Here is a 21,536-nt window from a genome sequence, read left to right on the forward strand (position 1 = left end):
CCTACAACTAATAATAGATAACCCAGTTTTTAAAAATGGCTAATGGAATTTGAATAGACATTCTTCCCAAGAAGTTATCAAATAGCCACTAATTAGTCATTACGGAAATGCAAATCAAAACCACAGTGAGATACCACTTGACACCCACTAGAATGGCCTCGATGAAAAAAGACAATGACAAGTGTTACTGAGGATGTAGAGAAATGGGAACCCTCATACACTGCTGGTGGGAATGGAAAATGAGGCAGCCACTTTGAAAAACAGTTTGGCAGTTTCTCCAAAAGTCACACATAGAATTACAATATGACTCAGCAATCCTACCCCTAAGTACCTGCTCAGAAGAAATGACAACATATGTCTACACAAAGACTTTGTATGTGAATGTCTACAGCGCCATTACTCACAACAGCCAACAAGTGGAAACAACCCAAATGCTCATCAGCTGGTGAATGGATAAACAAAATGTGGTCTATCTGTATAACAGAATACTTCTTGCCAGTAAAAAGGAATGATGTGCTGATACAACATGGATGAACCTCAAAATCATTATTATGCTTCGTGAAAGAAGCCAGACACACACACACACACACACACACACACACACACATCTATGGTTCCATTTATATAGAATGCCCAGATAAAAGCAAATCTTTAGAGAAAGAAGGTAGATCAGGGGTTGCCTAATGTGGTTGCTGGAGGTGGCAATGAGGAACAACCACAGGGTACGAGGTTTTTTTGGGGGGTGATGGAAACACTCGAAGATTATATGGTGGTGATAGTTGCACATCCCTGTAAAGATACCAAAATCATTCAACTGTACACTATAAATGCATGGATTTTATGGTATGTAAGGTATACCTCAGCAAAACCATCAGTAATAATTTTAAAAGATCAACTGAGATCACATCTAGATAGATAGATAGATCCATAAGTCAGCATATGCAGACTGAGTTAGATCTTCCACATTCCCAGCGACACAGACAAATGTCAGCCCCCAAATCCTCCATGCAGAATTCACCTACAAAGCACTGTCCCTCCTTTCCATCTCTCCAGTGGTCTCCAAACCCTACTGCCATGTACAAGGCATCCCAAGAGAATGACTTTTGTTTCTTTTCTTTAATTCTTCTGCTTGATGGTACTGACTGCCTCCTATTGAAAAAATTAGTTTTTCCTTGATTACTTTGACCCTCTTTGACTCCTGATTTTCATTTTGAGTCTTTGCTAGAATGGTCTGTGCTTCTTCCTTGTTTTCTTTGGTGTTTCTTTGTCTACATCATGCTCCCCAAATGTAAGTAAGGTCCCTCAAGGGTTTCATATTGACCTCTTTTCCTTCTCTTGCCATAATCTTCCCAAGGGGCCTGGTATGCTTGCATAATTCCCCACCTCTCTGAGGACAACTCTGAAATCTTTCTCTAAACGACTAGTAAAGAAATCACCACCCAGATAGATGATCTTGCAAGTGCCCAACGTATGAGAATATAAACAACTGATTTAGATACTGCACTGAGATATTTACTGAAATATTAACTAGCCTGTTCTCCTCCTATATATTCCCCTCCATTGTGTGTCAAGCAGGCATCCGGCCCCTTTTGTCCTTGGAGTTGGTCTGTGTTTCTGGAACAATAGCTGATATTGCTTGCTGGACACACTCCTTCCTCTGGGGCTTTTTATCATCTCAAACTGAGTTCCTTTGAACACACTGTGTACATGTCTCTGAAGGGGAGAGGAGGAAGGAAGGTATACATGTCTTTCAGGGAAGCAAGGAAGACAGACAGGATGGGCTACATAATTTGCAGGACCTAGTACAACATGGCAATGTGGGATCCTGTGTCCATAAATTGTTAAGAATTTCAACATGGTGACAGTAGAGCATGAAAGCAAGCACAAGGTCCCTATAAGCATGGGGCCCAGTGTGACTTCATAGGTCACATACCCATGAAACTAGTCCTGGTGGAAATGTTTCCTGCAGACCAGGGAGAGATAAGAAGGATTTGCTGGTCCAATGAGAACAGAAAATGATGTACTGCTTGGTGGCAGAACTCCATGGAGACCACCGACATCCAAGAGACACAACAGGGGAGGCTGGAGTCAAGGCACAAGGTTTTCTAGCTCAAAGCAGCAGAGCCTGGTCTCTGGAGCCACATGGATTGACATGTGGGCATGTGGTGGGAACCAGGGTAGACCAATGACAAGAGCTGCTGTCCCAATGCCTTAGGACCACATATGGCCCAGGACCATGGCCCATAACTCTAGACGAGGAAGAAAAGTCATCTCACAACCCACCACCCAGTAGTGACTGAGACTGAAAATCCACTGAGCTCAGTGGGACGGGAGTCAGAGTCAGAATTAGTTTTTTCTTTTAATTGTGGTTAAATACACATAATATAAAGTTCACCATTTTAATCATTTTTAAATGTATAGTTCAGCATTAAGTACATTCACTTTTGTGCAACCATCCCCACCATCCACCTCCAGAACTTTTTCTCATCCCAAACCAAAACTCTTTCTCATTAAACACTAACTTCCCATCCTTCCCAGCCCCTTGCAACCACCATTCTACTTCCTGCCTCATGAATTTGACTACCCTAGGCACCTCATGTAAGTGGAATCACATCCCATTTGTCCTTTTGTTTATGGCTTACTTGACTTAGTATGTTTTCAGATTCACCCATAGATTTAGATTTTTTTTTAAAGAAAATAAACACACTATTTCTTGTACATTCATGATTGTGAACTTGGATGCACCTTATACACAGATGAATTCATTGTTACCATAAGACTAGCTTGAGTTCTTGTCTGATACTGAGACTTTTTTTCTCTCTGGTCCTCCACATGCAACCAGTCTTGCCCATTCTCTCTCCACAGAGCCTCTCAAATCCTCAAACCCAGGTTCCTTCCGGCACTGCGGACCTTACTTCCAGGCCCCCTCATTCTCACCCCAGACCTGGATGGCCTCCCCCAGACTCATACTGCTCAGTAATGTCAGAGTAATCATCCCAAAGCCCAGTCCTGCTCTCCACATGCTCCCCCTCATTTCCACGTCTGTCCCTTGACTTGTGTGATAACGTCCATCTTCAAGGCCCTTCCTCCAGGTTTCAACCTGTCCAAAACCTTCAGGCTTTACTTAAATATCAGCACCTCAGCGAGCCTTTCCTCTTCACTACACACTTTCAGAAATGGCCTCTGTATCCCCTGTGCCTGTTCTATTCTGTCCTGTGATTATACGTATTTCAACATATACTTGGTTGCTCCAGTTAATTGCACGCTCATCCAAGACAGACGCTATGTCCCGGCCATCTTTAGAACAGCAGCTTACTACGGTGCCTGGCTGACTCGGTTAGTTCAGTGTCCAACTTCGGCCAGGTCATGATCTCATAGTTCATGAGTTTGAGCCCTGCGTCGGGCTCTGTGCTGACAACTCAGAGCCTGGAGCCTGCTTCACATTCTGTGTCTCCCTCTCTCTCTGCCCCTCCCCCACTTGTGCACACATGCTCGCTCTCTCTCTCTCTCTCTCTCTCTCTCAAAAATGAATAAACATTTAAAACAAAAATTTTTAAAGAAATTTAGAACAGTGGCTTATTTAAAATCGTAAATGTTATGGGGCGCCTGGGTGGCGCAGTCGGTTGGGCGTCCGACTTCAGCCAGGTCACGATCTCGCGGTCCGTGAGTTCGAGCCCCGCTTCGGGCTCTGGGCTGATGGCTCAGAGCCTGGAGCCTGTTTCCGATTCTGTGTCTCCCTCTCTCTCTGCCCCTCCCCCGTTCATGTTCTGTCTCTCTCTGTCCCAAAAATAAATAAACGTTGAAAAAAAAATAAAATAAAATAAAATAAAATCGTAAATGTTCGATATATTCTTGCATAGATTATATTCATATAAAGCTGTTGCAGTTAGCAAATTCTGTGGTTCAGACAGTAAGTGGTAGAGTAGCAGCATATGAATGAAAATAAGTTCTCAAAGCATCATTCAGCTCTGAATGGTTACTATCTCTGGGTCAAGGCCTTTAAGAAGGGAGACATCTTGGCGCGCTTGGGTGGTTCAGTCAGTTAAGTATTTGGCTTCGGCTCAGGGCATGACCTCGCCGTTCATGAGTTCGAGCCCCACATCAAGCTCTCTGCTGTCAGTATGGAGACTGCTTCGGATCCTCTGTCCCTCTCTCTCTCTCTGCCCCTCCCCTGCTCATTCTCTCTCTCTCTCTCTCTCTCTCTCTCTCTCTCTCAAGATAAATAAATAAATAAATAACTTAAAAATTAAAAAATAATAAAAATAATAAAAAAGAAGAGAGACATCTTTTGGCTCGGGAGAGAGAAAGATGAGAAGGAAGCTGGCACATGGGCTGGAGCAGAGGCCTGGGGGTTCCAGGGAGGATGAAAGAGCCCTTCCAGAAGTAATAAGCAGTATAAGCAAAGGGAAGGACTAGCAGTTCCCAGGGAGGCCTCCAATAAAAACAGGGAGGTGACAAGGGAGAGGTGAAGAGATCATTCTCCAGAATTCCATTCCAACAGGGGTTTCACAACAGGCCAACAGGCCCCTGACCATCCCCTGTGTTTGAAGGGTAGGAACTAGTCCGATGTCCATTGAGGGAAACCCCGGAGGTGAATTTTCAAGACACCCACACAGCTGGCGACTCATTGCAAAAGAACAAACAGGCAGCTGGGATTGGGTAAATAGAGTCATTTTTGTTTTTATGTGATTATTTTAGCTGGTAGCTAGATGTTGCAATACATGCTGATGCAGTCTAAGTGATTTCTTTGGAACGTGATTCTCTTATCTGTTCCATGAGAACTTGGTGAGATTATTTAAGGAGCTTAAAGAATAGGAGCCAGACTTCCATGATCATCCGTGGCACCGGGAAGTAGGGAGGATGGTGGGGAGGAGTCCGAACACCACCACCTCCCATCTTCCAGGCGGTTCCACCTCCTCCTTGATCAGATCCTTGATGAAATCTACACAGATTCGAATCTTCTCTGAATCTCCTTCCATTTCCGCTGATACCTCCTGGGAGATGTGAACAAGGAGGGAAGAGAAGGGAAAGTCCCCCAGGCAGGGGAGCCCCATGGTGAGTGAGTGGCAGGCCCAGAGCAAAGCTGGGAATGCAGGCAGGGACGTCAACCGGACTGACAGCTGGCAGGAAGGGGTGCAAAGGACGCCTGGGCTTCTGTCCCTGTGAATTTGAGGGAGGCTGGCCTCGGACACCTGTGCTTGGTGAGGTTCTTCTTCTAGCTGGGTCTGAAGCTTAGGCCTCAGTCTCCTGTTCTGCGCAGCGAGGCGATAAATGCACTAGCATTTCTACGGCTGCTTCTGCTTTTTACATTTTGTAATGCTGAATGCCTCTGGAGGAAATTTTGGATTGGGATACAGCGGGTTTTGTTACATATTCCCCAGCTCATTCCACATAGTTTTCATGCTATATTTTACACTGACAAATGCATGCTAAAATGGACTGTGAATGTACAGGGAGGGGTGTCCTGGTCTGGGACGAGGCCAGCTGGCCAAGCTGCAGGGGAGGGGGCTAGACTGGGAGTAACGGGAACGCGGAATCAGATGCACCCACCGAGCCCAGCGAAAAGGCGCCCCAGGTGCTGGGGAGTGCGGGACGACAGGCTGACAGTGGCAGTGGTGTTGCTCTGGGCCCCGGGGAGGAGAAGCACATCCAGTGTGAAGGCAAAGGAGGGAATGGAGAAGCCTATGGAGAGCGGCCAGAAGGAGTCCAGAATCCAGCGAGATCAAGGCAGGACTAGGAATGTGCCGGTGGTTTGTTAGACGACAGGGGAACCTTAGTATGTGAGGTTCAGCAACGAAACTCTAGGGTCTACCGAAAAGATAGATAACATAAGGCTTCTGCAGTGGGGTCAGACAGAAGTCCAGGTACCGGCTGAACCAGCGAGGTCCAACGAACATGAATCGGGTGTCTCTTCTGAGCAAGCACTGCACCCAGAGGCAGGGACTGCCCACACTCCACCGCCCTCAAGCAAGTGCAGACCAACAGCAGGGTGGACTGCTGTGTGGACTGGCTTTGTCTACGCGGGCAGCTCGAGGGACCCACCTGGGGAATGGAAAGACTTCAGACACAGGTGGGGCCTGACAGACTGCCCTCAGTCCTGGTTCTCAGAGATGCATGGCAGTTCCCATGCAGCAACAGTGTTCAAAGAAGGATGACGACAGTGGCCTTGACTATGGGTCCCCTGAGCCCCGGCTGGTGGTTGTAAGCCTGCAATACAGACTGGGAAAACCAGACCAAACCACAAAACACTGCTTTATGCCCACTAGGCTGCAAGACATCTTTTTAAAAACTCTCTTAATGTGAATACATTTCTCTAAATCACAAGGGCAGTGCAATGGGCCAAATGCTAGTCTCCCTGAGAAATTCCTACACTGCAGTCTGATTTCCAATGTGATGTCATTAGGAGGCTGGGACTTTGGGAGGTGATTTAGGTCATGAGGACGGAGCCCTCATGAATGGGATTAGAGCCCTTATTAAAGAGACTCCAGCTAACTCTCTCACCTTCTTTCTTTCTGCCATGTGAGGGTACAATGAGAAAATGGTCATTTGCAACCCAAAGAGTACCTTCTCCAGAATCAGACCAGGCTGCCATGCTGATCATAGACTTCCAGCCCCCAGAACGGCATGAGATAAATTTCTATTGCTTGTAAGCTACCCAACCTATGGTTCTTTACTAGAGCAGCCTGGAGTCAAGCAGGGAGCTTAGTGTTAAATTAAAATGTCTGATTACTCAACCAGAGATGAGAAAGCTCCACTGGATATGGATATATTTTTCATTTAATATTTTTAATAGAGAAATCATATTGTTCAAAAAGGCAACAAGACATCTCTCTCCCATCTTTGTCTCTCTCTCATCTATCTCTAATAGGGAACCATGGTTCTACTTTCTTATGTGTCTTTAAAGACCTGTTTTTCCCCTAACTGGCAAAAGTCCTTAGCTGGGCCCTAATGACAGTGAATGGTGCTATCTCCCGTCAGAGGCTTCTTGTTGTCTCCTGCCTCCTGGTGGAGCCTGGCTGGATAGAGGGTGGGAGAGAGGCTGCCTTTACACCTTGGAGTGCCTGTGACCAGAGACTGGGAGGACATGTGTGAAGGGTTTTTAAAAAAAAAACTGACCCCTTGGGGGCACATAGGTGGCTCAATTGGTTAAGCGTCCAACTTTGGCTCAGGTGGTGACCTTACACTTTGTGAGCTTGAGCCCCGCATCAGAGCCTCACTACAGAGCCTGCTTAGAATTCTCTCATTCTCTCTCTCTCTCTCTCTCTCTCTCTCTCTCCCCCCAAAATAAATAAATAAACTTTAAAAATAAAATAACTGACCACTCACACACAGTACATGGCCTGGCCTCTGGTAACATCTCAGGGTGAGTGACTTAGGGGCCTTTTTCAGGAGTGTAGACCCCGGTGACCTCTCTGAAGTGCCCTCGTGGCCTGACGTGGCCTAGCCTCGCATCTTCCGTCTTTGGTGGACTCTTGGTGGGTTGTTTTGCAGGCCACGGGTATACCCTAGAGAGGGCCCACCCCCATTACAAATGAGAACATACCAAAGTCTAGAAATGGAATTTTCATGGCCAATGAGGGTGGACCAGACATGCTAGCCCTTGAGTAGGTTCCCATTACCTTTACCCCCTACAGGGGCAGGGGCTGGAGGGCATGGGAAGCATGTTCTAGGCTGGGCCTATGGTCTGCTACTGAATGACTAGAAGCCCAATATTTGAGGTTTTCTCCCAAACACCCATGGTTTGTTTAAGGTTTTTGCCCTCAACCATTAAGGCAGAATGTTTTCCCAAGCCCACCTGAGAAAGCCAATCCTTATACAGACATATAATTTTTCAGGGAAGACTAGACATGCTGCAGAGCCAGTGGGCTAACATATTAGACTTGTGTGTGGAATACGGAAGAAGAGCCAAAGCCGAGGGACCCCTCAGGCCAACTCCGTGGGTGGCTTACCCACTACACCCATAGATGTGGGGACCTCCATCTGCTGCCTCCCACCTCCATCAGGCCAGGGTCCTTGTCAGGGGCCATCAGCAGCTCAAGGGGTGAATGAACTGCAGACTACTTTCCTCAAATGTGAAAAGAGGTCAAAGTGGACTCACTGTGACCATAACAGGGGAAGAATGCGGAATGCCATCGAGACCCCCGTCAGGTCACCCTTTCCCTCCACTCTACCGTGGCCCCTGAGAATCTCCTCTGAGCCTCATGACTATTGCCAGCACCTAGAACACAGCACTTAGAACATTCCCAGCACATACTCAGTGCTCATTAAGTGCCCAGCTGACCCCAGGGCTCCTCTCTCCCCAGGTCTGTCGTCTTAAAGCTGTGGGAACTCAGGACTAGGAAGGTGATACGACTTATCCAGCATCCCGGCGGGCCATGGCACACTCAGGAGAAGAAATGTGCCACCCTGACTCCCTTCTGAGCTCTGTCTGGTCTCCCAGTGCTCTGCATCCAACCTGCTTCACATCAGGCATTTTCGCTGGGCAACGTGGGAGGAATACACAAGGCTGCTCGTACCCAGTGACTGGGCAGGGAACCTGGTCTCCTGGCATAGCCACAACCCATTCATGGCCCATAGCACCCAGGTTGGGACACCTTGCTGCAGACACTTACATGCAGTCTCACAGTGACGCCACTCATCTCCCTGCTGTACAGCTGGCAGCCACAGAGGCTCTCGCCCTTAAAGCCAGGCGCCCCGGGGGAGTGACTTCATCAAGACTAAAATATCTGGGGGCGCCTGGGTGGCGCAGTCGGTTAAGCGTCCGACTTCAGCCAGGTCACGATCTCGCGGTCCGGGAGTTCGAGCCCCGCGTCGGGCTCTGTGCTGATGGCTCAGAGCCTGGAGCCTGTTTCCGATTCTGTGTCTCCCTCTCTCTCTGCCCCTCCCCCATTCATGCTCTGTCTCTCTCTGTCCCAAAAATAAATAAACGTTGAAAAAAAAAATTAAAAAAAAAAAAAAGACTAAAATATCTGCAGTATCCCCGACCCAAAGTCTGTTTGTGATCTCAGCCTGAGCAGCCCTTTGTCCGAATGAGTCCTGGGCCACATGGTTCCGTGACTTGTCTGCCAGACCCATTTTTCCTGCTGTGGAAATGGCTGAAGGTAGGAGCCGGTTATGATCAAGCACAATATCCAACAAGAGCCAAATGCTACACACGGGATCCAGAGGAGCCCCAGACTTGCCCCAGGTCCTCGCCTGGGAAATGGTGGACACAACGGCCCTATTCATGGAAGGGGACTCTGAAACTTGAGTATGTTTAAAGTGTCTTTGAAATAAATGTTAACATGCTGACTCAGGCTCCCTCCAAAATAATTTTAAATGTCCTCTAACCCATTTTTGGCATATCATTCATGATGAAGCAGGTATTGAGAGCAGCATGGTTCAGCCAAACTCCCAGAAGCCTTGGCAGGAGGCATATGGTCCTATCAATCAACACTGGGGTCGGGGGAGGGGAGGGGGAGGCCAGCCATGGTTTGAAGACCACAGTGGCTCAGTGTGGGTGAACCTTCTGGAAAAGGGTTTGCTGTTATTATAATCAAAAGCTTTCACCACATTTTTAAGCTTTACCCACCATCCTAACCATTCCCTTCTTTCAGGGGGTGACGTTCCAGCAGCTGAATGCCATGTAACAAGAACTCTCTCTCATCACCATGGAAGCCAAGAGAAACATACTTTTTGAAAAGTGGCACTTTGGTGCAGAGAGCTCTGCTGATGGGAGCTTAAATAATGACGTGCCAGGAGAGATTATTTTTATGAATTCCTGGAACACACTTTTTTCTGTGAGCATGAGCCGAATAGTCCTCTACGTGCTTCTGTTGCCCTCTACTTTACCTAGCCAGCCTGCGTCTTCAGGCAGCGTAATCAGGACACCTTATACAGACTGTAGGTTGCTTTTAAGTTAATTTATTTCTTTTGAGAGGGAGGGGGACACAGAGAGAGGGAGAGAGAGAATTGCAAGCAGGCTCTGCACTGTCAGCACAGAGTCCAACATGGGGCTCAATCCCACAAACAGTGAGATCACGACCTGAGCTGAAATCACGAGTCAGACCTCAACCGACTGAGCCACCCAAGCACCCTCATACCATAGCTTTAAGTTGAAACGTGGGAAGATGTGGTTAAGTGTCCCCGGGAAGTAAGTGATGAGATGTAGACAAAGCTCATGCAGCTGGGAAGACAGATTTGACTGTGCATCTGTCAGAGATATCCTCCCCAGGCTGGGGGAAGGCAGAGAGATAAGAAGTCCATTTACTGTGGGTCCACTGGGATCCACAGGAGCAATTTCTCCCTTTTACCCCCATGGTTATTCTTCATGTTTCTGGAACTCTCCTTTAAGACACTTTCTCTGATCCCCTGAAGGGCCAACTCCAAGTGAATATCCTACGCCAATGTGAAATCTATTCTGGTGAAAATTTACTTCCCCAAACAGACAGCCCTCCAAACTTTCCCCGGTGTCTGCACACAGGAGCCCCAGACTCCGAATACCTCCTGCCTGTGGAGCTGATTCAGGCTCCCTTCCTTTTAGTTCCTCCATGCCTTCTCATCGCCCAGCCAGCAAGCCTTGCCACCAGGATGCTCTTCAAACTCAACTCCTCACTTAACAGCCCATCACAAGGAAGAGATGCTTGAACATTTGAAGTGGAAGAGGAAGAAAGGAGGAGCTTACTGGTTCTTCCAATTATTTTCCATCAACTGCATGTGTTTGGTTTTTTTTTTAACAAATCATCTCTGTCTAGTCCTTCCACCCACAACCAAGTGGTGAATGGGTTCAGCCCCTCTTCACCTGCCTGGTTGTGCTTCTCTGATTTGCTTGTGCCTATGGCCCTCACGTCTCACAGTCTTCATAGATTTCTTCTTTTCTTCCTTCAGATCTGGCTCAAGATTCACCTCCTACTAAAAATCTTTCCACTCATCTCTCAATGTTTAGTTCTAGATCCACCTTCTCCCTGGAAACGTTCAAGTCCATTGTAACTGCCAATAATACTTCCCGCCCCTGAGTTGCAGACACTTATTTCTATGCCCTTCCTTTTCAGTAAGACCCACAAGCTTCTTATAAAATGCAACTAGTATCCATTCAGTGTGTGGAATACACTGCATCGGTGTTCGAGATAATTCCCGCCCCCACTGTCAGAGGATTACGCACCCTTGACCTACTGGCAATATAATTTGCTTTGGCCAACGGGATGAGGGATGTGACATGTGCCACCTTGAGCAGAGGTCTTAAGCACCACCACGTCATTCTGCCATTTTCCCTTAGCCACACGAACAGCACATCTCATCTAGAAGTTGCTTTTTCTGTCTGAGTCTCAAAATGAAGAGGAAAGTGGGGCAGATTTAATCTTTAAACTCCATGTTCAGGGGCGCCTGGGTGGCGCAGTCGGTTAAGCGTCCGACTTCAGCCAGGTCACGATCTCGCGGTCCGTGAGTTCGAGCCCCGCGTCAGGCTCTGGGCCGATGGCTCAGAGCCTGGAGCCTGTTTCTGATTCTGTGTCTCCCTCTCTCTCTGCCCCTCCCCCATTCATGCTCTGTCTCTCTCTGTCCCAAAAAATAAATAAACGTTGAAAAAAAAAAAATTTAAACTCCATGTTCATGAGTGAGAGATAAACCTTAGTTGTAAGCCTCTGATACAGCTTGTTACTACAACATAATTTAGCTTAATCTTAGTTCTAAAGTGTGTAATAGGTACAGTTTTTGTAATGGTGGCTTTACACTAGGTGTCTCCTTCTGTCCTCCAACAAGCCTACCGGCTTAGTGTTACTTTCGCCATTCTACCGATAGATAATATTAAAACACAGAAGAACCTGTTCCAATTCTGAAAGGTAAAAGGGGACAGACGAGAGGAAACTAGGTCTTCTGCAGCAAACTGACAGCTCTTTCCGCTACATGATGCATTTACGGGTTGAACTGTGTTCCCCCAAAACATCCTATCCCTTGGTACCTGTGAGTGTGACCTTATCTGGAAACAGATGTACTCAAGTTAAGATGAGGTCCTGAGGGTGGGCCCCCATCCAATATAACTGGTGTCCTTGGAAGAAGAGAAGACGCACACGTAGAGGCACACAGGGAGAGCAGCATGTGACGACTGAAGCAGAGACTGGAGTGACACATCAATGCATCTGCAAGCCAGGGAGCACCAAGGATTGCTAGAAACACCAGAAGCTCAGAGAAAAGCACGGAAGAGATTGTCCCCTAGAGCCCCTAGGGAGAGCGCAGGCTCGCCAACACCTTCATTTCAGATTACCAGCCTCCGGGGTTGTGAAGGAATAAACTGTTGCTTTAAGCCACCCTGTTTGTTGTAACCCATACAGCAGCCCTTGGACAGCAGCACACCATGGCCACCTCGATTTGGGGGCAGAACCCACTGGAAACTCTCTGCATGTGGGGGATAGAAAAAGTCTGTCTAGGGATAACTTCATTCTTCTGTCAGCAGCCTGGTGTCACCATCCCGTCTGTATTTATTTCCAAGAGCTGTCATCACACAGCACCACAGGCTAGGTAGCTTAGACAACGGAAATTTATTTTTCACAATTCTGGAGGCCAGAAATCTGAAATCAAGGCATTGTCAGAGTTGGTCTCTCCTAAAGGCTTCTCTCTTCTTTTTTTTTTTTTTTTAAGTTTATTCATTTATTTTGAGGGGGGGCAGGCGCGGGGGGAGAAGAGGGAGCGCACAAGCTAGGGCGGGGCAGAGAGAAGAACAGACAGAATCCCAAGCAGGCTCCGCGTCATTAGTGCAGAGCCCAATGCAGGGCTCGAACCCACAAACCGTGAGATCATGATCCGAGCTGAGATCAGGAGTCGGACGCTTAACTGACTGAGCCATGCAGGCGCCCCTCTCCTTGTCTTCTAAAATTTTTTTTTTTTTCAACGTTTATTTATTTTTGGGACAGAGAGAGACAGAGCATGAACGGGGGAGGGGCAGAGAGAGAGGGAGACACAGAATCGGAAGCAGGCTCCAGGCTCTGAGCCATCAGCCCAGAGCCCGACGCGGGGCTCGAACTCCCGGACCGCGAGATCGTGACCTGGCTGAAGTCGGACGCTTAACCGACTGCGCCACCCAGGCGCCCCTCTCCTTGTCTTCTAGATGGCCGTCTTCTCCCTGTGTCTTCACATAGCCTTCCCTCTGTGCCTGCCTGTGTCCTGATCTCTTCTTGCAAGGACATCAGTCATACTGGTTAAAGCCCACCCGAATGACCGCATTTTAACTTAATTACTTTTTTAAAGACACTCATCTCCAAATGAGGCATTGGGGGTAAGGATTTCAACACACACATTTGTGGAATTCAGCCCACAGTGCTATCTCCTGCATTCAGATATCTAAGGAGACTCATGATGCCTGTGTTCACAGCCTAGCTCCTTAAGCAATCTGGGATGGGGGGCTCAGAACATAAGGATGGCCCTGCCAGACCCGTCTCAGGGTCTGACAGCCAGGACCACACGACATTTGGCCTTCCCTGTCCTCTTACAGATGTTCTTAGTTCAGATGGTTCTGAACCGTTTGCCTTGTTCAGGCTTCACTGTTGCCTCTGCTTTCTTGGCTTCAGCAATCTTGGCGAGAATTAGGTTCTCTCTTGGGCTTTGCTGATGGCTAGTGTTCTGGTTAAATCTCCTCTCAACACCCCAGGCCTTGGATTCCCTACTTTGGCACAGCCCCCTCCTCATGGCTGACTCTCCTTTCAACCCTCTTGCTGCCCCAACCTTACAGTCAAAATTCAAAACAGAATGGATAGACATATTTTGAGATACTTAAGACTATTAGAAACAAATAGTAATCAGTTCACCTAAATGGCTGTTAATTACTTTCCTAAAGCAAAGCATAATTTCAGTATTTTCTCCTCCTTATTGGTTTAGGAGTATCTGGAACCAAAAGAATAATCAACAAGTTCCCTGAAACTCTGAATGTTTTAATCATTTTTTAAATAATTTTTAAATGTTTATTTTTGAGAGAGAAAAAGAGCACGGGAGGGGGAGGGGCAGAGAGAGAGGAAGACACGGAATCCAAAGCAGGCTCCAGGTTCTGAGCTGTCAGCACAGACACCAGGCGGAGCTCGAACTGATGAACCGTGAGATCGTGACCTGAGCCGAGGTCTGACGCTTAACCAACTGAGCCACCCAGGTGCCCCTTAATCATTATTATAATGCTGCTTCACAATAATAAATTTTATTTGAAGAAGACAGGATAAATAAACCATGGTGCAGAGATGGAAAATTAAGGAGAGAATGACGGCATCATGTGGGCTCTTCAGTTAGAGGGCAAGAAAGGCAGATCCACTCCAGTGACTTCAGGAAAGAAATCTGAAAAAAAACCAGTGGAGCAAACCTTGGGTCTTTCTGGTTAAAAGCATTCCAGCCAGAAGAAATGGCAAGTTGAAGTGTCCTGAGGTGGCCATGTACCCAGAACAGGTGAAGAAGAGAGTCAGGAACGAGGCCGGAAAGGGTCGGGGTGGCCACATGGGTTCTCAGAGAACTTCAGATTTTACTTAGTGTGGAAGCAGAGTCTCCTGGAGAGTCTGAATGGAGGAGAGACACGATCGGACACATGCTGTAGAAGGACTACTCTGGTCGTCTGTGGAGACAGGCAGAAGGCAGGGCAGAGAGGTTGGAGGGAGCAGGGGCTGTTGGGGAGCTCTGGGCAGCAGAGGGTGCAGACTCCAGGGATGGAGGTAGGGGAGGACAGGATTTGCCATCCAACTTTCTGAAAGTACAGCCTACTCGGGCTGAGGCAGAAAGGGAGGCGGGGAAGAGGTGGAGGAACAACAGAGGGGACCAAGGGGACAACAGAGGGGACAAGGAGCCGTGGGTAAAACAAGAGGAACCCAAGAAAGCCGTCCAGAGGAGGAGCATAGTCCAGCTAAGCACTGTTCCTGGGCCAGAAATCAAAGCCTGAGGATTGACCCTTGACCACGAGGAGGCCCTTGGTGAAAACAATAGTGGGATTGGGTTTTGAGCAGGAGAGAATGAGAGGAGAAGTCGAGGGCATATTAGACATCATGCATTCCAGGAGCATCTCAGTCTGGGGAAGCTAACATGCTGGGGTGACTGTCCCTGAGCAGATGCCGATCTTCAGAGAAGGGGAGGAGAGGGAGCCCTGGAGGCCGTGTCCACGCTGCTTATGCTGTGGGTGTGCACAGGTCTGCAGGCAGCCCAACAAGTAAAACCTGAATTCTCCAGAAGACTGAGGAGGTGGGCTTTTCTCAAAACATGATTTCTCAAGTACTTTCTGCGTTGATTTCCATTGGTCCAAATGACGTTTTAATTTAAATCAGCTATTTTCGCAAAGGCAGGGAAAAGCATGCTTTAACCTGCCATCTCCTCCTCCAGAATGTTGGATCCTTGATATCTGGGGAGAATTTGCTTCTGTGTAATTTCTAGGAGTGCAACAGGAAATATGTTGGCACAAATATCAATGCTAATGGTTAACATCCTTGGTTTGGCTTTGATCCCAGTAGAAGATCAATAAAGCACATTTATTCAGGCTCTTATTGCCTCCTGGACTGCTCTTGAGGAGACTTCAGTCCCTGGGTCCCAGGTCCTATGCACAACTTCCTGGGAACTCCAGGACTGGGGTCAGGGCCCTGCTAATTGCTGTGTGAGAATCTGGTCCCTGACGCCTGTTCTCTAATCTCAGTCCTGCTACTGACAATCTTTGGTGTCTGGAGTGAAGTGCCCAACCTCCCTGTACTTTACTTACTAGTTTTTAAATGCTGAACTGATAATAACAGATTGCAGAGCAAATTAATTTCAGCATATGTTTGTCTCTTGGTAGATTATGTTCAGTGAAGATTAAATTCTAGACCAGTTTCCCTGCTACTCAGAGCATTTCTGGACTACTTTCCCCAAGTGCTTAATCAGGAGTGTTCAAGAATTACAAACAAATGTTGCCATTGGCCTTGACAAAATGATGCTAAGTTATGCTGCCTTAAGACTACCCAGCATTTTCTCTTACCCATGGTCTGGATTGACCGAATCACTGCTTTTCTTCAATGGATTTTATGTTAAACTTCACTTCAATGTGGATTTACCTCACAGAGAAGAGCTTTCCGAAAAGATCCACAGTAAGAGAGATTAAAACAGAAAGCAGAATAGTTACACTGTGGTTGCGTCTTAACCAAGATTAAGTTGATTCAGACACAGCTCTTTGGAAAGAGAGCTTACACATAAAGTAAGATATAATGATATGTGTGCCGTGCTTGTGGCTGTTTATTCCAGCTCAGAGCCCACCTCTTTCAAAATGCTTCACATCCTACTCCAACTGAAAGAAAATTCTCCTCCCTTCTGGTCTTCTGTCGCATAGTAGGAAAAGCACCCACTGGTCCTTTGTGTATTCGTTTGCTAGGGCTGCATAACAAAATATCACAGACTGGGTAGCCAAACAACAGTTCTAGAAGCTGGAAATCCAAGATCAAGGTGTCAGCAGGTTTGGTTTCTGGTGAGGCCTCTCTCCTTGGCTTGCAGATGGCAGCCTTCTCATTGTGTCCTCACATGGCCTTTTCTCTGTGTACATTTATTCCTGGTGTCTCTTCCTCTTTTCAGAGGGCATCAGTCAGATGGGATAGGGCCCCACTCTAACAGCCTCATTTCGACTTAATCGCCTCTTCAAAGACCGTATCTTTACCTACTTTACATTCTGAGCTACCAGGGATTGGACTTCAACACAGAAATTTTGGAGGGAAACAGTTAAGCCCTTTGCATGCATTTTAGAATATTAGTAGGTACCTGATGTGTCTCTCCTCAACCTGACTGCAGGCTCCCTGGATGAAAGGCCCTGTTTTAAGATTCTGTGTATCTCCTGCAATCAATGGCTCGATGGGTCTTCCTGATACTATTGAATGTTGTTCACATTTGCCCTGATGCAGATATATTTTGAAGGAGAAAAAAATCAGCCATGGCAGCTTCGTGTCAGTGACTGGGCTAGATGATTTCCCAGATTGCTTACAAATCCCGTGACTGTTCATGCCCCATCACCATCCGTGTGGCTTCACAAAAAATTCTCCTCTCTACAGAGTTTTAGTCATTTGCTTAATTTCTTACAGTTAGACCTCCCAAGAGGTGCCAGTCTTAACTTTGGCTAATTCCCTATGCATGTCTGCATCTGGCAGTCCCTGAGATCCTGACCTGACTCGGACCTGGAAGCCGAGGAAACAGGCTCAGGGCAGTGCAGTGGGTTGCCTGAAGTTGCCCCAAGAGGACTCCAACCAACTTTTTCCAGCTCCAAGGCCAATACCCTAATATTCCTCATTATGCAAAAATAAGAACACCAAGGGCTTTATGTCTTATGGGCAGTAATTTATGTAATGAAGTGAGATCATAGTCTCTCTTATGAATGCTGATGAACCTTATAACAGCGTATCTTTTAGTACCAAAAGGATCCAGCGTACTTCTTTTGTTGATTCATAAAATGCTCAAATGCTCAAACCGTATGTTTAAGTACAACTCCCAATGGATATATCCTTCCTTAAATGAAAACAGAGGGATTTTTCAACATCAGGTGGGACAATAAACATGATATTGGGAGGAGTAATCTAAATGTAGCCACGAGTCGCTTCCAGGGCGGTGGAGATGATACCAGCCTCATGGCCTGGCACCTCCCAGAGGTGCCTTCTCTAAGCCATCACGTTCATGCGGTAGGTACAAGACAAATCAAACCCAGAGACATGTGCACGTGAACATGAGCCTTGCTAGACACGTTCTGTGTACAATATCACTTCTATAAAAGTGGGAAAGCCAGTGTAAGCATCGAGTAGGCTTTCAAATGAAGTAATGCATTCAACATCTAAAACTTTGTAAGCGTAATGTGTATGGAGCCCTTGTGGCTTCCTCGGGGGAGACTGAAGGTGAGAATTTTGCCAAACGCCAATGGGCACTGCCCATCCCACCATGGGAAGGTCTCTTCTGTCATGACTGGACAAGTGGAAACACCCTGAGCTTGAAAAGAAGGTTCGCCTCTGCGTGACTGAGGCCTCGCAACCATTATTCCCCGTGCCAATATCAGGACTGTGGGTCTGACAAACAAAAGGCCATGTCCTTGGCTTGGTTTCTATGGGGAGGCTGTAACGGTCCCCTTTTACTCACTGGAGGCTGGCTTTCTCAAATGGATTTTGTTCATTTTCCACTCAGATTGAGAAAACTGCACGTGGCAGTTTATGAATTGGGCCTCCCAACAAGTCTCTGAAGGACAACAGGAGTGGGGGTGGCCTGCATGCGGGAGCCTCCCTGCACAGAACTGAGGTCGGGCTGTGGCACACAATAACATCTATGTGTGACCCAGCAGCCTGCAGACCTACTCCCTGCGAGGGGAGACACATGCCAAGCAAGGACGAGAGGACTTTTGTTCATCCTTTTTATCTTACACTTGCTGGTTGTTTGTGGCGGGGGCGGGGCGGGGGGGATTAAAAATAAGCAAATAAATTCCTTGCTTGTGTGTCATCTGGATTTTTTTTTCTCCCCATGCTTTCATTTCTAACTCTCCAAAGTATCTTCCCACCTTAATTTTATGGCATTTTTATATACACATGCATCCAGGACCCGCACATGAAGTCAGAGATATCAGTTTGTCTTCCAGACTCCTTTGGGTTTGCCGCTGCATGGAGATCCATAGTGAGATACAAGAGTTCTCATCCCCTTCCCATGAACATGATTTATAGAGTTCTCCCTGTGCTCAGAGCATATAGCTAAATCCTGCATAAGCAGCAATCACAGTGCATTCTTAACAGCCTCCCTGGACAGTTAGCTAAATTCTTTCTGAGAGCCTCTCGCTGGCCCTTACAAAGATTAGCGAAAAAAACAAACTGGACGCTGGGAATCCAACTGTGTGAACAGAAAGTATGTTCCACTGCACTCATAGAGGATCAAGTTTGTGGAATCACACTGGGCGTTCTGGCTGTCCCAGATGAAGACCAATTAGGCAAAAATCAGCTTTCCCAAACCCAAGCGCACTCTGGGTTGACTAGGGTTGTTTTCTTTTGTTTTGTTTTAACACATACTAAAAGTTAAAGATGGGAATCTCAACTAAGTAACATTTTTTTTCTTCCCCACTTCATTTTACCTGGTCCAAGAAGACAAAAGAGGGGCCAGCGGCATTGCTAAGTAATACTTCAATGTACAACCTAAAAATTCTCTCTCAGTAATCCTGGAACCCCACATATAGTTTTCATAGTCTAGCACAATGACAAACAAGCTAAAATACCTCCAGGATGACAGATGACTGCAGAGCAAAGGGACAGAAGGAATTTGGTACAAACACACAAGGACCTGTTGACTTTTTAGCCTGAACTTAGAAAGTACGGAGTTAACCAGAATTTTTGTTTGTAAAGCAAACAACTACTTTTAAAATCCTCTATTCATGTGGTTCTCTGTTCTCCACATGGAGAATCCAAAACAGGTCCTTGGGATAACTTTTGGAGAACCACACTACTGTGGAAACAAAAAAAAAGTCTCAGCCAAGAATTTTGGTGTCCCAAAAGACCAGGGAAACCTGAACATTTAAATAAGACATTAATGCCAGGAGCTAACCGTTCCCTGTTGGACTCCAGCTCCCCACCCCCCCCCATCCCCCGAGCTCCACCAGCCAGAAGAGGACACAGTACTCACCAGTCATTAGGGTGTAGTAATTGGGGTAAGAGAGGCTGGGAAAGTCTGGGGTCAAGTAATCCACTTTCACTCCCCTGCTCACAATCTCTTTGAAACCGGGCAAGGACTCCAGGGCCTCATCACTGATGTAGTCTGAGCGAAAACCATCCAGCAGAAACACCAGGAGCTTCCGGCCAGCCGAGGCTGGCCGCACCAGGCTGAGCGCGAGGACCAGCAGGAGGGCCCCGAGCTTCGCTGCCATGCTGCCAGGAGCCTGCCCGCTCGGCTGGCACAGCCGTCCCCTTGCAAAGACTGAGGATGGAGAATCTGTAGCTATTCTCTCTTCTAGGGGCTGGACCTTGACTGCTGGCCTTCCTGAGCCAAGTTCACTTTCAGAATTTAAAGGTACAGCACCCCCTTTAAAAAACATCTATGCTCACCCTTTACTATAAAGACCAGAGACTAACTCCTCTGAGTCTCCAAACAACCCAGAATAAACACCGGGGAAGAGAAGGCAACATTATTATTTTGGGTAAGTGTTCCAGAAATACAAGAACCCACAGATAGGTAGAATTTTAGAAGATGACAGAAGTCAACACTAACTTTGCAGTTGGGCTAACCAAAGGGTGGAACCAAGAAGAACAATCTTTTAATTTGCTGCTATCCCACGTCTCTGCCCCACTTAAACTCTCCTACTGCCCTTTTCGCTTACGATTTAGGAACACGAACCTCCTAATTCAGTATATAAACAAGAGATGATAAAATTAGGTGGGCATATTTGTGAACTTTTCAGCAGTGCTTCTGTCATGCAAGCATTTAGAAACAAATTACTTGTCAATGTCTCAGCCACCTTTTTCCAATGCATCTATAACAAAATGTTTATTGTTGTATTCTTCAAGTTGTTGGTATTCAAACCCATATGCAGGAGGAGGTGGGGCTCAGCAGAGCTGTGGAACTAGAGGAAAAAGTTCCAGAGTTGAACAACAGGGGGCCGCTACTATCACATGGGTCCGAGGTAGCCCTGCCCCAAGACAGCAGCCATGAGATAGAGAGCAGGAGGACCAGAGTCCACGATGGAGAAGCAGATATAACCACGTGGGCTTCATGACAAGGAGGATTGGGCAGAGGAGGGACTCGGAGGCTGGCCAGGAGATCAGGGAAGGGCTGCAAGGCGCAGGTGGGCTAGGCCTCCATCCAGATGCCGGGGTTCCCCAGGGTGGGTCTTTCACTCGGCAGAAAATTAAATGGAAAGGCTTATTAAACGTGCGTAGCCCATAGTAAGAGCTTAACAAATGCTAGCTGTTATTAGCATTACAACACTGCTCAGATTCCGCTGCAAGGCCCAGGCAAAGCTTTACAGGGACCTACAGTAGCCAGCCACCAGCCACCCGATCTCGGATCTCGGTCAGTTCTAAAATGCCTCCCCCACCCCTGCCCTCGGCGTGTGCCCTCTCTTCTCCTGTACTACTGCGTGTAGAGTCACGAGATCATTTCTAAATTGCACAGCAAAAGAGGAAACACATCGGCCCAATTACCATTCCTGCTTCAGCTGACTTAGACAAGGTTCAGACTTCATTTTTCTAACAAAATCAGTGATTTTTACAATTAAAAAAAAATGAGAAAACCAGGGGAGATTTTTCTTAATGTTTGTTAGTTTGAAAACATAATGTTATTCTTATTTCTTTGAGCTGTGGGTTATTACTGTTATTCTAAACAGAACAAAGAAGGAGGGGAGGGAAGGGAAGGGGAGGGAAGGGGAGGGAAGGGAAGGGAAGGGAAGGGAAGGGAAGGGAAATAAAGAGAGAAAGGAGATGGAGGAGGGAGGGAAGGTGGGCAGGCAGGAAAGACAGAAGACTGGGGGGAAAAAAGGAAGGAGAGAGAAAAGAAAGGGGAAAGGGACTGATGAGCTGGTGGTCTGTGCAGGCAGTGATGACACACATTAAAGAGACTTTCCTCCTGTCCAAGGGTCCAAA

General features: G+C 47.1%; 1 protein-coding gene across 1 annotated transcript in view; it reads right to left on the reverse strand.

Moving 5' to 3' along the window:
• ENPP6 (ectonucleotide pyrophosphatase/phosphodiesterase 6) overlaps positions 1-19,891 on the reverse strand; it is a 113,100-nt gene extending 93,209 nt beyond the window's left edge. Inside the window, exon 1 of the mRNA XM_025933109.2 lies at positions 19,585-19,891. Within this exon, the coding sequence (XP_025788894.1) occupies positions 19,585-19,825 (241 nt within the window). The 5' untranslated portion in view covers positions 19,826-19,891. The remainder of the gene's footprint in view (positions 1-19,584) is intronic.
• Between the last annotated feature and the right edge of the window lie 1,645 nt (positions 19,892-21,536).

This window comes from Puma concolor, chromosome B1 (assembly GCF_028749965.1).
Source record: "Puma concolor isolate L17-30 chromosome B1, mPumCon1.1.hap2, whole genome shotgun sequence".
Taxonomy (NCBI): domain Eukaryota; kingdom Metazoa; phylum Chordata; class Mammalia; order Carnivora; family Felidae; genus Puma; species Puma concolor.